The sequence below is a fragment of the Mustelus asterias genome, chromosome 1 (assembly GCF_964213995.1).
Source record: "Mustelus asterias chromosome 1, sMusAst1.hap1.1, whole genome shotgun sequence".
Lineage (NCBI taxonomy): Eukaryota > Metazoa > Chordata > Chondrichthyes > Carcharhiniformes > Triakidae > Mustelus > Mustelus asterias.
Window position 1 is genome coordinate 185,604,228 of NC_135801.1, and position 15,759 is coordinate 185,619,986.

Sequence of the window (15,759 nt, forward strand, 5' to 3'; positions counted from 1 at the left end):
CTCAAAACCTCTCTCGAACCTTTCACCGTCTCTATATTGTCAGACTGTTTGTTTGACATTCAGAGCTGATGAGCAGAAATTTCCTCCAGTTAAATGCAAGGAAGGCAGAAGATTTTAATACCTGATAAAAGCTTGGTTCCCTAGCCACAATCTCCGTCTTTTTCCTAGGCAGCTGTCTGAAGGGAAGCAGTGGCATAGTGATATTGCCACGGAACTAGTAATCCAGAGACCCAGGTAATTCTCTGGGGACATGGGTTCGAATCCCACCATGGCAGATGGTGAAATTTGAATTCAATAACATTTGGAATTACAAGTTTAATGATGACCATGAAACCCTTGTCGATTGATGTAAAAATCCATCAGGTTCACTAATGTCCTTTAGGGAAGGAAATCAGTCGTCCTTACCCAGTCTGACTTGCGTGTGATTCCAGAGCCATGACAATGTGATTGACTCTTTTTTTAAAATGTCCTCTGAAATGGAGGGCAGTTGGGGAAGGACAATAAATGCTGGCCCAGCCAGCAATGCTCACATCCCGTAAATAAAAAGCTGAACCAGACTGGTCACTTCCCTAGTGTTGTATTTGACATAGCGATGAGTTCCCAATAGTAGGTATACTGTTGCCCATTTTAACATTTGAGAAGGTGGTGGTGAGCTGCTTTCTTGAACTGCTGCAGCCCATCCACGGTGCTGTCCATGACAGGTGCTGTCAGGAAGGGAGTTTCACGATTTTGACCCAGTGACTGTGAAGGAATGGTGATATAATTCCAAGTCGAGTTGGTTTTGAGGGGAATTTGCAGACCATGCACCTGCTGCCCTTGTCCTTCTGCGAAGGTCGCAGGTGCTGTCAAAGGAGGTTTGACAAACTGCTGCAGTGCATTTTGTAGATAGTGCACACTGGCAGCAGTGTGCATCAGCCATGAATGTTTAGACTGGTGGATGGGTGCCAATCAAGTCGGCTGTTTTGTCCTGGATGCTATCTAGCTTTTCAAGGGTTGTTAGAACTGCACTCACCCAGACAAGTGGAGAGTATTCCATCAAACTCCTGAGTTGTGTTTTGTAGATGGCGAACAGACTTTGTGAACTCGGGAGGTGAGTTACTTGCTGCAAAATTTCCAGCTTATGACCTGCTCTTGTAGCCACAATATTTATATGCCTGGTTCAGTTCAGTTTCTGGTCAATGCGATTGGTTTGGTTGGAACATCTTAGATATCTTTGCTAAAGGTAATACATTGTTGTGGTTTTGTTTATTTTTTGTAATTGATAAAAGTTATTGCTAATTTTCTTTCCATACATGTTAACAATATTCCTAAATAAACTTTGTTTGGTAAAAAGTCCCAGTGGGTCATATGAATCGTACCAGGTGAAATATATCATGCTTATCCTAGCCAAATTCAAGGTTCAAAACTTATGATCCAACGGGAGTTTCTGACCTGAACCACCACAGAATCAATTATCACCCCATCCATTACCTCTACCATCTCTGCTTTTACGATGCTTTGTCAGCATCCTCTTTCTTAGTAAACATCGATATAAAATACTCGTTAAGTATCCGAACCTTGCCCTGTATCTTGAAACATATATCACCATCTTTGTCCTACCCCATATTTTACTGCTCACTTATTATTTGTGTAGGTATAGAAGATGTCTGATTTCTTTTATGTGATTATTTCAGTTTGGCTGTGAAATATTTCTAATTTTATCATTTTAGTAGAAAAGCTTTTCCCCTGGATGATCACTGAGTTTTGGGCAGCACATATAGAATCATAGAATCCTACAATGCAGAAGGAGGCCATTCAGCTCCTCAAGTCTGCACTGACCACAATCCCACCCAGGCCTATACCCATAACCCAATGCATTTACCCCACTAATCCCCCTGACACTAAGGGGCAATTTAGCATGGTCAATCCACTTAATCTTTGGACTGTGGGAGGAAACCGGAGCACCTGGAGGAAATCCACGCAGACACGGGGAGAATGTGCAAACTCCACACAGACAGTGACCCAAACCTGGAATCGAACCGGGTCCCTGGCGCCGTGGGGCAGCAGTGCTAACCACTGTGCCACCATACCGCCATTATGCTGTACAGTCCAGACTGCAGTCTGCCCCATCCTGGCTAAAGTTTGGTGAACTCTTTGTAGTAATTTTAGATTTTAAGTCATTCATTATTGATGTTGGCAGGAATTTTCCAGCCGTTTACACCAGCGGGATTCTTTGGTCTCGCTGCAGAGAACGGAGATTTGGCTGAGTGCCAAATTCTACATCTTCGCTTGTAGCAGTGGCCGGAATTTTACAGCCATTTTTTTTTCTTTTTTTAAAAATCACATAATTTGAAATTGAGCATGAAGAACAAGTTGAAATGAAATTTAATGTTGATATACTTTGGGAGGAAGGGTAAAGATTGCAAGCATGTGAAAATTGGGAGAAAAAGATTACGTGGTTCATTAACATTCACGGCCCCCTCATTCACAGTTTTTAGAGCATCATTTAACAGACATTTCCTATCCCCCAAAAAATAGAAAAATTACATATAGCCAAAAAGGGAAACAATGAAGTAAAATTTATCTCTTGTCCAGAAGACGATATTGAACCATGCTCATGTTAACTGATAAATACATAGCTGTGGTAAGAATTTTCCTCAAACCTAGCGAAGGACCAGCCCATCTCTCTTGAGGGTCAGCAAAAAATGCGAAGTGAGCAGCTTATTCCAGAGAGTTAGATTGTACATTCAATTGAAAGGGTGCGGTGCAGCATTGTAGAGGGTCATAAATTATATCTACGATGAAGTAGATAAAAATTATAAAAAGACACTGACATTTCAGGTTTTCGAAATATAAGAATGGAGTATCAGAGCATTGCTGCAAAATTACGTTTAGACCGTAGTTCAGGGTTGGCAACCATTTTTACTGGTAAAAGTCAAGAACTAATTGAGTTATAGAATTTTTGACCTTTTACTATAACTGCCAGAACAACTTCAGAACATATTTAACTGGAGGTTAAAAATCGAGGCATTTTTTGACTATCGGCGTGACATTTTTAATAAAAAGCTAATAGCACATTAATATTGTCTCACCTATAATAGAAACAATTATAGTTACAACTTTAAAATTTGAACCAAAGGCATTATCTATAACCGTGGTATGATTGTACCATTTCAAGTTTATTTAGACATGATGATTCTTGTTTAAATAATCACTTGAAACTGTAAAGTGCAGCCTAATGATTAGCTTTTTACCCTCCCAATAAAAGCATGCCTCTTTTTTTACTTTATTAAAGGTTTTTTAATGCAATCTAACTGGAAAAGGTCGCTGCAAATGAGATGTTCATAGAAATCATAGAAACCCTACAGTGCAGAAGGAGGCCATTCGGCCCATCGAGTCTGCACCGACCACAATCCCACCCAGGCCCTACCCCCCACATATTTACCCGCTAATCCCTCTAACCTACGCATCTCAGGGGCAATTTTAACCTGGCCAATCAACCTAACCCGCACATCTTTCAGGTTTCAGAGTTTCAGGTGGCTCTGAAGCCTGCAGGTTGCCAATGTCCAGTGTAATTCAAGCATTGCAGTTTTAAAGAACTAATTAAAACAATAAGTTATATTCTGGTACATATACTGAGCACACACCTTTATTATTGAAAAAAAGCTTTTTTTTAAAATGTTTTGTCGGAACGAGGGAAAAGCAAGATCACAATAATTGGGGGCGATTTTACCTTTTTTTTTCATAAGTGTTGGGCGGACTTGAAACTGGGAGTGTTTCAGATCTGACTTTTGGGTGTGTTTTCAAAACCCCCCCACCCATACGCACCCTGCCTGCAAAAATATCAGCAAACCTATTGCTTGCTGGGGCTTAACACAGCCAAAACCCTGCAGAGGGAGGTAGTGCGCATGTGCAAACCTCTGATGCTACACATGCGCAATAGCGGGTCTGACGGAAAAGAGAGCGCTGTCAGGTGCACGTTGCCTGAAGCAGCGCCCCCGTCCCCGCAATTGCGCGGGCCTGCAGCCTGAGATACAACCCCCACCGGCCAGACCGATCGCGGACACCTCTCCCCCACCGATTGCTGCAGAGTGGCAGTAGGCCCCCTCCCCTCATTAGCCTCTCACTGGCCCCATCCCCTGGCATTGCCCGAGTGTCAGGGTGGCACTGCCAGTCTGGCACTACCCAAGGGGCACCACCCCTTGCCCTCAATGTCCTCTGGTTCCACCAGTGAGGCCAAATCGACTGCTCCCCATTCATGGGGAGCATGTCTATTCCTCGCCAGCGCGAACCTTTGCCAGCGAGGTCATAAAGGGGGGGCCGACCTGGACGATTGAGCACTGGGCTTGCTAAGCAGATGTAAAATAGCATTATGATAAATTTCCATATATTAACCTGCCTCCTGCCCATTTCCGGCGGGACGCTGACCGCGCCAGAAAACCGGTGCTCATAAAATGGCGTTGGTCGGGGAAACCAGTGCCAGTCATGCTAACCGCTTTATGCCTGACTTTACACCTTGTCGTGCCCAAAAACGGGCGCAAAGTGATGGTAAAATCGCCCTTATTGTCCACTCAGCTTGAACTAAACCGAGTCATTTCCTAGGCCATTTCGGAGGACATTCAGATTCAGTCACGCATTGTCATCATGTATACTCTCGGCAACTGAACAATAGCTTTCATGGTCAGATTTTGCCTTGTGATCTCTCACAATTAGCAGATTTGTTGACTGTGTGTGGGTTGTTAGTTCAGTGCCATAACTATCATGCTAGTGTACCTATGTGAATTTGGAAAACTGATCATTTTCAAAGCTCCAGTAAAAATTAAAAACTTATGGAAAGTGAGTGTTGCATTTAATGCCCATCCCTAACTGTCCTCCAAATCGAAGAGTCAGCCACATTGCTGTTGGTCACATGTAGGCCAGATCAGGTAAAGATGGCAGATTTCCTGTTAATGTGCTGGATGGATTTTGACAGTAATCGACAATGGTTTCCTGGTCATCGTTAGACTTTTAATTCCAGGTATTTTCTGAATTCAAATTTTACCATCTGCCATGGTGGGATTTGAACCCAGGTCCCCAGATCTTGCCCAGGGTCTCTGGATTACTAGTCTAGCACAAAATGCCACCATTTTGAATAACATGATTTTCTTCATATAGGGGTGGCACGGTGGCACAGTGATTAATGTTGCTGCCTCACAGCGCCAGGGACCCGGGTTCAATTCTGGCCTCTGGTCACTGTCTGCGTGGAGTTTACATGTTCGCCCGGTGTCGGTGTGGATTTCCTCCGGGTACTCCAGTTTTCTCATATAGGACGGGGTATAGAGTATAAAAGCTGGAGTCTGATGATGCAGCTGTATAGAACGCTGGTTAGGCTACATTTGGAGTACTGCGTCCAGTTCTGGTCGCCGCACTACCAGAAGGACGTGAAGGCGTTAGAGAGAGTGCAGAGAAGGTTTACCAGGATGTTGCCTGGTATGGAGGGTCTTGGCTATGAGGAGAGATTGGGTAAACTGGGGTTGTTCTCCCTGGAAAGACGGAGAATGAGGGGAGATCTAATAGAGGTGTACAAGATTATGAAGGGGATAGATAGGGTGAACGGTGGGAAGCTTTTTCCCAGATCGGTAGTGACGTTCACGAGGGGTCACGGGCTGAAGGTGAGAGGGGCGAAGTATAACTCAGATATTAGAGGGATGTTTTTTACATAGAGGGTGGTGGGGGCCTGGAATGCGCTGCCAAGTAGGGTGGTGGAGGCAGGCACGCTGACATCGTTTAAGACTTACCTGGATAGTCACATGAGCAGCCTGGGAATGGAGGGATACAAACGATTGGTCTAGTTGGACCAAGGAGCGGCACAGGCTTGGAGGGCCGAAGGGCCTGTTTCCTGTGCTGTACTGTTCTTTGTTCTTTGTTCTCCTGCATTCCAAAGATGGACTGGTTAGGTTATGCTAAATTGCCCCTTAGTGTCAGGGGGACTAACAGGGTAAATACGTGGGGGCTAGGGCCTGTGTGGGATTGTTGTTGGTGCAGGCCTGATGGGCCAATTGGCATCCTTCTGCACTGTAGGAATTCTGTCATTCTATGATATGAAGAAAAGGCATTTGGCACACTTGCCTTCACCGGTCAGAGCACTGAGTACAGGAGTTGCGATGTTATTTTACAACTGTACAAAACTTTGGTATGGCCAACTTGGAGTTCTGCATTCAATTCTGGTCACCCTGCTATAGGAAAGATGTTATTAAAGTAGAAAGAGTGCAAAAAAGATTTACAAGGATGTTACCAGGACTGGAAGTTTTGAATTATAAGGAGGGGTTGGACAGGCTGGGACTTTTTTCCGTGGAGCAGAGGAAGATGAGGGGTGACCTTCTAGAAGTTTATAAAATCATGAGGGGCAGAGATAAGGTGAATAGCCAAGGTCTTTTCCCCAAGGTAGGGGAGTCCAAAACTAGAGGACATAGGTTTAAGGTGAGAGAGGAAAGATTCAAAATGGACCTGAAGGGCAACTTTTTCCAAACAGAGGGTGGTGTGTATATGGGATGAGCTGCCAGAAGCGATGGTAGAGGCGGGTACAATTACAACATTTAAAAGACATTTGGACAGGTACATGGATGGGAAAAGTTTATGGGCCAAACGCAGGCAAATGGGATGAGTTCACTTTAGGACACCTGGTCAGCATGGAGAGTTGGGCTGAAGGGACTGTTTCCATGCTGTATATCTCTTATGATTCTGGATCAAAATTCTTCTTTCAAGCCTTGAACTAGCTCTGTGAAAGAGCTATCAGCATTGTCTTGTTAACCTTCTGTGTTGTAAATTTATCTGGTAGTTTCCATTTTTTAAAAAAACCTTTGATATTTGTTAGATAAACCATTCTCATTTAGTGATTAACTAAAGAAGCTTTTTCTCTCTCGGACAAAAACAAGTGATTAATCCTACTTTTATGCTCATCCTTTATTCCCTTTCCTATTTGAAGATCCTGACTCTTGATGGACACAGTTCCTTGGGTTCTAGCATCATACTTGTCTCTTTCTGTAAACGTCTGTTATTTACGTGACAACCGAGACCTTGAATATTGGCACGTGGTTTGAATTTGGGGGCAATCATATCCAAGCCCAATGCTGTCCTCAATTGACATCCATACACTTACGTTCCAGCAGGGGTCACTGGATTGCCATCAGGGAAGAGAGCTTTCATTGGATTTGTTTATGCTCTCCACAGCACAAAAAACACAGTTTAGATTAACTTCTGCAATCCTGGAGAGACATCACTGTGGGATTCCACTGTCAATTTGTACAAGTAAAACAGTCAAAGAATCTAGTCTGTTGAGTTTTCAAATCTAAAATCCATTCATGAGGCCTGGTTTCCTAATTAGCCCTGTGTCTCATTCGACCTGTTACATTGTTTTCTCCTTTCTTATCTTCTGTTTGCAGATGTTCAAACCTTGCTTCCTTATATAGCACCATATCTCCAACTCATTATTACTCAGGTTGTACGTAGTATTATTTTGCAGGTCAGTGAGATGATTGTTCCCTGTAGTAGAATGAAATTAAATTGCTATGGGTGTCACTCCAAATATTCAAAAATTACGTGTACAACATGAACAGAAGAGACTAATGTAGCCTATAATTAAGAACACGAACAACTGATCCTTGCTGTAACCTGCTCGTCACTGCAATCCAGGTTGACCTTTTATGGCATTCAAGTTGCTATATAAATTTGAGTTGCTTTCAGTTAAGACACTTAATGAAATTACTATCTTGAAATATAATATTTTTATGTTGGGTATAAATGTGATTATATTCACTTGTTGTAAATTTTGGTATGAGAAACTGTTGGAAAGTTTCTGCGTTTCAATAACTGAATTGACTGAAAATTGCCTTAAATTCCCAAACTCTTTGAGAAGGATTTTTTTGTTTAGGATACAGGTAATGTTGAGCTGCTAAACCAGTAGAATTACCCCAGACCATAAAAGTCTGCAGCACAGGACGAGGTAATTTTCCCACTGTATAACCAAAGAAGGAACTGCAAAGTGTTCCAATTATCAGTTGTAAGGAAGAATGAACTTCATTTTATAGAGGACCTTGTCATATTTTAAGGTGATCCCAACCAATAGATTCCTTTTAAGGTTCAGTCAGCAATAACTAGAACATCCTCAGCAATGATTTTTCCTCCTGCTGCACTTCTGGTGTCCTCCAAGGATCTGCCTTTGACTACTTTCTCTTCCTCATCCAGATACTACCCCTTAATGTTACTATCAGAAAATATTGGGTAACGGTCCACATATACATTGACAACACCCAGGTCTACCTCTGCTGCCTTGGTATTGGCAAACTACTTGGTCAATATCCAACCTTGGATAAACAGCAGCTTCCTCCAGTTAAATATTGGTCAGACTGAAGCAGTTATCTTCGGCCCACACCATTAAAGCTCCATGATGGCATTGTCACTATCTTCATCCTTCTTCCTGACTACTGCCTTGGTTTGAACCTTGGTGTCATTTTTGAACTCAAGCCGAACTTCCAATCTCCTTTCCCCTGCAACACGGCTGCTTACTTTGCCTCCAAAGCATCGCCAGTCTTTCTCTACCCATGTCTTGTTCTGAAATCAGCATACTTGCCTTTACAATCTCCAACATTGCAACAGTGACTACGCTTAAAAAAAAACAAGTACATCATTGCCCGTAAAAGTGCTTTGGGATGTTCTGTGGTCACAAAGAGCACTATAAATGCTAATCATTTTTTAAATTCCAAAGCTCTTTTGGCCAACCTCAATATCCCTCGGAGTCCCAAGCACTCATCGCCCCTTTATTGGTTGATCTGCATTGACTCCCAATCCACAATGCCTTCAATTTAAAGCTCTCCTCTTTGTGTTCAGGTCCCTTCATGGTCTCACCCCTCTCTAAATCTAATGCTCTCCAGTCCTTTAAGGTTCAGTTGGTAGCACTATCACCTTGAGTCACAGGGTGTTGGTTCCCACTTCAAGTTACACGCCAGGTCTTGCATATAAAAATCAAGGCCAACACCCCAGTACTGAGGGAGTATTGCACTTTGAGTGGATGCAAAAAATCCCAGGGCACTAATTCAACGAGTGGGAAGTTATCCCCAGTGTCCTGACCAATATTTATTCCCCAATCAGCATCACAAAGAACAGTTTGTCTCTCACTATAATATTGCTTTTTGAGAGTTTGTAATGTGCAAATTAGCTGCAACGTTTCTTGCAATATAACAGTGACTGCACTGCAGAAAGTACTTAATTGGCTATAAAGCGCTTTGATTTGTCTGACAGTCATGAAAAATACCATATAAATACAAGTTTTTTTTTCCTTTTTTTTATCACTCAACAATTTATTTAGGCTAAGGTCACACAAATGGCAATTGATCTGTTTCTGGTTAGGTTCTTCAAGAAAAATATTGACTTCAGGGTGAATTTGGGAGAATTTCTTGTTCTTCAAATTGTGTGTTTTCCACTGGTAAGCAGGTCCTCACTTTAACATCCCATCCAAACAGCGCAGATTCCTGTTGATACTGCACTGAAGTGTAAGACCTGGTTTATGTACTCATGACTCTGGCTTGACTCTGAAGCAGGGATCTTTCCAATTGAGCCAAATCCTTTAATCCTTGTATTTTTTAATCTGTTTAGCTCAAATGTTCCAAAAGGCCTTAGAGTTCAGAGTGAATGGCAATTCACTTTTATAACTGAAAATTTTGTACTAATTAATGTTCGGAACTTGGCTGACATACTCATGTCAATTGATGCCACAGGAGTGCTGACGGGCTGTTGATACCTGAAAATGCAGCCTTGTTAATCCTAAACAAATATTAGTTCTTCCGATATTATTCAAACTACTACTTTCAAAAGCTTTACTTTTCAGCTTTCTGGAGCTGGAAGCAACTTGTCCCATTGTGTGAAAGTGACAGTTTTCTGCATGGTTTTGACTATTATAATTCAAAATATTCATATAGTAATTACATTTCATCAGTGAAACTCTTCAATTGTCAGATGGGCAGAATTTTCCCGTCCTGCCCACCACAGGAATCGTAGCAGGTGGGACAGGACCATGCAAAGGTCTGTTGACCTCTGGTGGGATTTTCTGGTCTTGGGGCAAGCGCGACTGGAAAATCCTGCTCCTAAAGTCAGTCAGCACTAGTACATTTCTTCTTGATTTGCTGCTGCCTTTTCTCTCAACCAATTATCTACATTATTTTTGCAGTTTGCTCTAGCTCTTTCTTTAGACATGAAGGTGGATTTTGTTTTCTTATCAACATTTAAATGTTTTAGTTAATTCTGTACCTTTTGATGAAATGTAATTTCCCTTAATGCCACTTTCACATCAAACAGTGGGCATTTTTTGAAAAAAATTCCTGCACTAATAAAAGTTTTAATTCTGAGCAAATCCATTTTTATTTTAGCAAGGTGATTGGTTCATGGTGTTTTTGCCCTCCAAAATGATCATTCTTGGTTTAAGCTTTAATATTTTTAGTTTGTCAGAATGTTGTATAGTTATTGCATTTGTTAAAACGCAGGCTTGTAGCTATTTGTTGCAATCGTTTGAGGTTTCCAGTGCTACCACGTAAGATATATATTTATGTGGTGCTGGTATCAAGACTTTTTATGATGCAGTAAATGGAATGTGATAGCAGACTGGAGTGTGAGCTTGTTTAGAACATAATGACCTTGAACTTATGCAAGTTGTAAAGACAACAAACCGTTTCATGTTTGTAAGTCAATTTACAAATTATTTTGTATGATGTTTCACTGAGAAGCATATTATTAACACATTTTTCCAAATATCAATTTTGTGTTGCTTAATACCAGTATTTTTTTTTTTTTGCAGGTTATTTTTCCCCAAGCTTTTGGATCAGTGCTCTCAAGGTATGCAATATTGATATACAAGGTTGTGTGTTGCTGAAAATAATTTCCCTTTTGATATGCTGCCCTCCTTTCACTATTCTGCCCTCCTTTCACAATTACTGCTGATATTGGTAGAATTTTGTGTGATTTTGTCCAAATAATGTGAGTGCATGTTCACACTTTCCAGTTTTTATTTTGGTTTAACAACAGCATCTTTTGAAAGCCACTATCTAAGCATTGAGAGGTATTTTTGATGTATTCAGGATTAGAAGATTTGAAGTTCATTTCTAATTGCATTTATTAATTTTCATTCTCATAACATTAGCTAGCAGTGCATAGATTAAGCCTGGATTCTTCATGGTACACTGATTCATTCAGCTATTAGAGCGACCTTTCATTTTTACTGCAACTTTATCATGGAGCTCAGTCCTGTTCTTGCATAGTGTTCGTGCACATGCTTTGAAATTGCAGGAAGAAATCTGGGGGGGCGGGGGGGGAGAGGTAACTCACTCCTGCCTACTCCGGTATACGAAGAGAATTTATATATCAATTGAACTGTTGTTGCTCTTATTAATGTTACGATCCCTGTAGGCTAACTTGAAGGAATTGGACAACAGGGTTTCAAGTTTTAAGGCTTTTACTGTAATATAAACTATATGTAACATTATGTAAACACTATTTAATTAGACAACATACACTCTGAACTACAGAAATTATCCTCCATTTATCAGTTCAGAACAATTCTTAGCTCCAGAGGGCTTGCTTCCCCTCTTCTGCTGGATAACTTCTAATCCTGAACCTGCTTTTACATTGAGGGTTAACCTGGAGATTTATTCCTCGAGCAAAGCTGTGAATCCTCCAGCCTTGTTTAAATCTTCACAAACCCTTCCTCTTCAATCCAAGTGTGAGCTCCTACGCCGTATCTTTCATGGTAAACTATTGCTGCCTCTGTCTGTCCTCGGATTCTTGCAGACTGACAGTGTGAGGTTCACTGATATATTAAGAAGATGCCCCGTAAGTCAATCCTATGATGGCTTCCTTTGGATACCCCCCATCCCTCTTCATAGCAACGTGAATCACATAGGCTTTGCATCTTTAGGCTCCCAACTTCATTATTTCTGGAAAATAAATTAAAATGTTTAAAGCTTAATAGTTTACAAAACCTGACAATCCTAACACCTTCCTGGACTTTGGAGACTTAACTAATCATCGTCAGCACAAATACATTGGTCATTGTCTGCAGGTGTAAACACCTTGCACCTTCTTCCCTGTAAAACAACCTGGAATTCTCTTTAATTTTTAATAAACAGGCCATCCGAGCTTGCTTGATTCCCTTCATTTCTCGAGTTTACTGTAATTAATGACAGTCGTCAAACATAATCTTATTAAACCTAAGATCAGTTAAGTCAGCAAGTAGAATTTGGGGATCTTCTGGTCTTACTATCTTAAAGTGAGGCATACCTAGAATGCCACCACGGAAAACGTGAAGTTCAATTGTAGGTGGTTAAATCATTGGAAATAGTAGATCCATGGGTGGTTGGTGGTGGTTAGTCTCCAAAATTCTTTGGATTCTGGAATAGTTCCCACAGATTGGAGGGTAGCGAATGTAAGTCCGTTATTCAAAAAGGAGGTAGAGAGAAAAAGGGGACTGTAGATCAGTGAGCCTGACGTCGATACTGGGGAAGTTGCTAGAGGTCGTTATCAAGGATTTCATAACTCGACATTTGGAAGGCAGTGGTATAATCAGACAAAGTCAGCATGAATTTACAAAAGGGAAATCATGCTTGACGAACCCATTGAAATTTTTTGAGGATGTAACTAGTAGAGTTAACCGAGGAGAACCTGTGGATGTGGTTTCTTTAGACTTTCAGAAGGCTTTCGACAACGTCTCACATAACATAGAACATAGAACATAGAACATTACAGCGCAGAACAGGCCCTTCGGCCCACGATGTTGCACCGACCAGTTAAAAAAAAAAACTGTGACCCTCCAACCTAAACCAATTTCTTTTCGTCCATGAACCTATCTACGGATCTCTTAAACGCCCCCAAACTAGGCGCATTTACTACTGATGCTGGCAGGGCATTCCAATCCCTCACCACCCTCTGGGTAAAGAACCTACCCCTGACATCGGTTCTATAACTACCCCCCCTCAATTTAAAGCCATGCCCCCTCGTGCTGGATTTCTCCATCAGAGGAAAAAGGCTATCACTATCCACCCTATCTAAACCTCTAATCATCTTATATGTTTCAATAAGATCCCCTCTTAGCCGCCGCCTTTCCAGCGAAAACAATCCCAAATCCCTCAGCCTCTCCTCATAGGATCTCCCCTCCATACCAGGCAACATCCTGGTAAACCTCCTCTGCACCCTCTCCAAAGCCTCCACATCCTTCCTGTAATGTGGGGACCAGAACTGCACACAGTACTCCAAGTGCGGCCGCACCAGAGTTGTGTACAGTTGCAACATAACGCTACGACTCCTAAATTCAATCCCCCTACCAATAAACGCCAAGACACCATATGCCTTCTTAACAACCTTATCTACTTGATTCCCAACTTTCAGGGATCTATGCACACATACACCTAGATCCCTCTGCTCCTCCACACTATTCAAAGTCCTCCCGTTAGCCCTATACTCAACACATCTGTTATTCCTACCAAAGTGAATTACCTCACACTTCTCCGCATTAAACTCCATCCGCCACCTCTCGGCCCAACTTTGCAACCTGTCTAAGTCTTCCTGCAAACTACGACACCCTTCCTCACTGTCTACCACACCACCGACTTTGGTGTCATCAGCAAATTTGCTAATCCACCCAACTATACCCTCATCCAGATCATTAATAAATATTACAAACAGCAGTGGCCCCAAAACAGATCCCTGAGGTACACCACTTGTAACCGCACTCCATGATGAATATTTACTATCAACCACCACCCTCTGTTTCCTATCCGCTAGCCAATTCCTGATCCAATTTCCTATAACAGGCAGTCAGTTAGGGTTGTATTCACTGGAATTTAGAAGAATGAGAGGGGATCTCATAGAGACTTATAAAATTCTAACAGGGTTAGACAGGGTAGATTCAGAAAGAATGTTCCCAATGATGGGTGAGTACAAAACTATGGGTCGTAGTTTGAGGATGGGGGGGTAAACCTTTTAGAACTGAGGTGAGGAGAAATTTCTTCACCAGACGATGGTGGATGTGTGGAATTCACTACCGCAGAATGTAGTTGAGGCCAAAACGTTATCTGATTTCAAGAAGAAATTAGATCTAGGTCTTGGGGCTAAAGGGATCAAGGGATATGGGGGGGAACGGGGATCAGCATATTGAATTTGATGATTAGCCATGATCAAAATGAATGGCGGAGCAGGCTCAAACGGCCAAATGGCCTACTCCTGCTTCTAGTTGCTATGTTTCTAATGGAATCTTTTGAATTGTGGTGTGTACTGAGGAGAAGTAGAGTATCAAATAACTAAAATAAATTATAACGAAGATCTCTTAAATACAACTGTATAATTAAACACTTCTTTACAAATAAAATCTATAAATAGTATTACACAGAAACAATACTTTTCACTTTGTTAATACATGTGACAATAATAAATCAAATCAAAATCAAACACCTTGGCAATGCAAATATTAAGTGAAACCAATTAGCATAAAAATAAACATTTTCATTTAATATTTAGTCAATAAATTTCTTGTTCCTTTTTTCCAGGCTTGGTCAGTAATGTTGTTTTTACAAGCTTGACTACTGAGCAAAGACATCCGCTTTTGGTACATTTGCAGAAGTTGATTCGTGTAGCAAATCCCAGCATTGCATTCATTCTTGCAGAAAAGGGAGCAGTGACCAGGTATTCAATTTTTTGTACTTTGCTGCTGAAATACCAATGTTTATTCAAAAGGCATACCCAGTGAGTAATAATAGACTACTTGTATTTTTCTCTATATTTTAAAATAATCTATAAAGTTAATTTGAAACAAAAGTGTCTTGCAACTTTAGCAGTAAAATTCAGTTAGACATTTCTATGACAAATTCAGAATCTTCCTCCAATCTCGTGTCCCAAATGAAGGGAAGAAATTAATGCCCTTTGCTGTGGTGAGTTTGGCGGTGGCAAGAGCATTTAATTGGATGGGAATATGTCAGCTGTGGACACTACCACCTTACTGTCTCCACCCCTGATTACATCTATCAGAAAAGCCCATGGACAGCCTACGACCTTCTTGCTTCTCCACTAACTAAGATCCTTAAGTTGACAGTGCCCATTTAATAGCCTCATCCCACCACCATTAGCATTAACCGAGTGGCAGGCATTGGGCAGGCCACGCAGGGAGCACGACGAGCAAATGCTGGCATGTTTACTTGCAGCTCCCAGGGTGAGGATCCTCATTCAAAGGCACTCAGTGTTCGATCAAGGGGCTCTACATCAGGAAGGGGGAAACCCTAAGAACCATCCCCTTGCCTTTGCTGTTGATATCCTATTCCCCTTACCGTGGAATTTTCACCCTATGATCATTCACGCTTGTCTACATCCATCCACAATTCGAGGATTTGGAGCAGCACGATGGCACATTGGTTAGCACTGCTGTATCACAGCGCCATGGACTCGGATTCAGGTTCTGGCCTCCGGTTACTATCTGTGCGGAGTCTGCACGTTCTCCTTGTGTCAACGTGGGTTTCCTCCCACAGTCAGGGTTAGGTTGATTGGCCATGCTAAATTGCCCCTTAGTGTCAGGGGCTCAAGCAGGGTAAATATGTGGGGTTATGGGGCTAGGGCCTGGGTGGTATTGTGGTCGGTGCAGAGTCGATGGGCCAAATGGCTTCCTTCTGTACTGTAGGGATTCTGTAATTCAGCTGGGTGTCATACCCGTGGCAACCACTGCCACTGATGGCGCAGCCTTTCCGCAGAGCTGCCAGTTCTTCGTTGGTGGGG

General features: G+C 41.9%; 1 protein-coding gene across 2 annotated transcripts in view; it reads left to right on the forward strand.

Annotated features, from left to right (window-relative positions):
* Positions 1-15,759, forward strand: part of dnaaf9 (dynein axonemal assembly factor 9) — a 172,630-nt gene that overhangs the window by 136,033 nt on the left and 20,838 nt on the right. For both annotated transcript variants that reach the window (XM_078224143.1, XM_078224135.1), the window contains 2 exons: positions 10,805-10,842; positions 14,544-14,679. In XM_078224143.1, the coding sequence (XP_078080269.1) occupies positions 10,805-10,842; positions 14,544-14,679 (174 nt within the window). The remainder of the gene's footprint in view (positions 1-10,804; positions 10,843-14,543; positions 14,680-15,759) is intronic.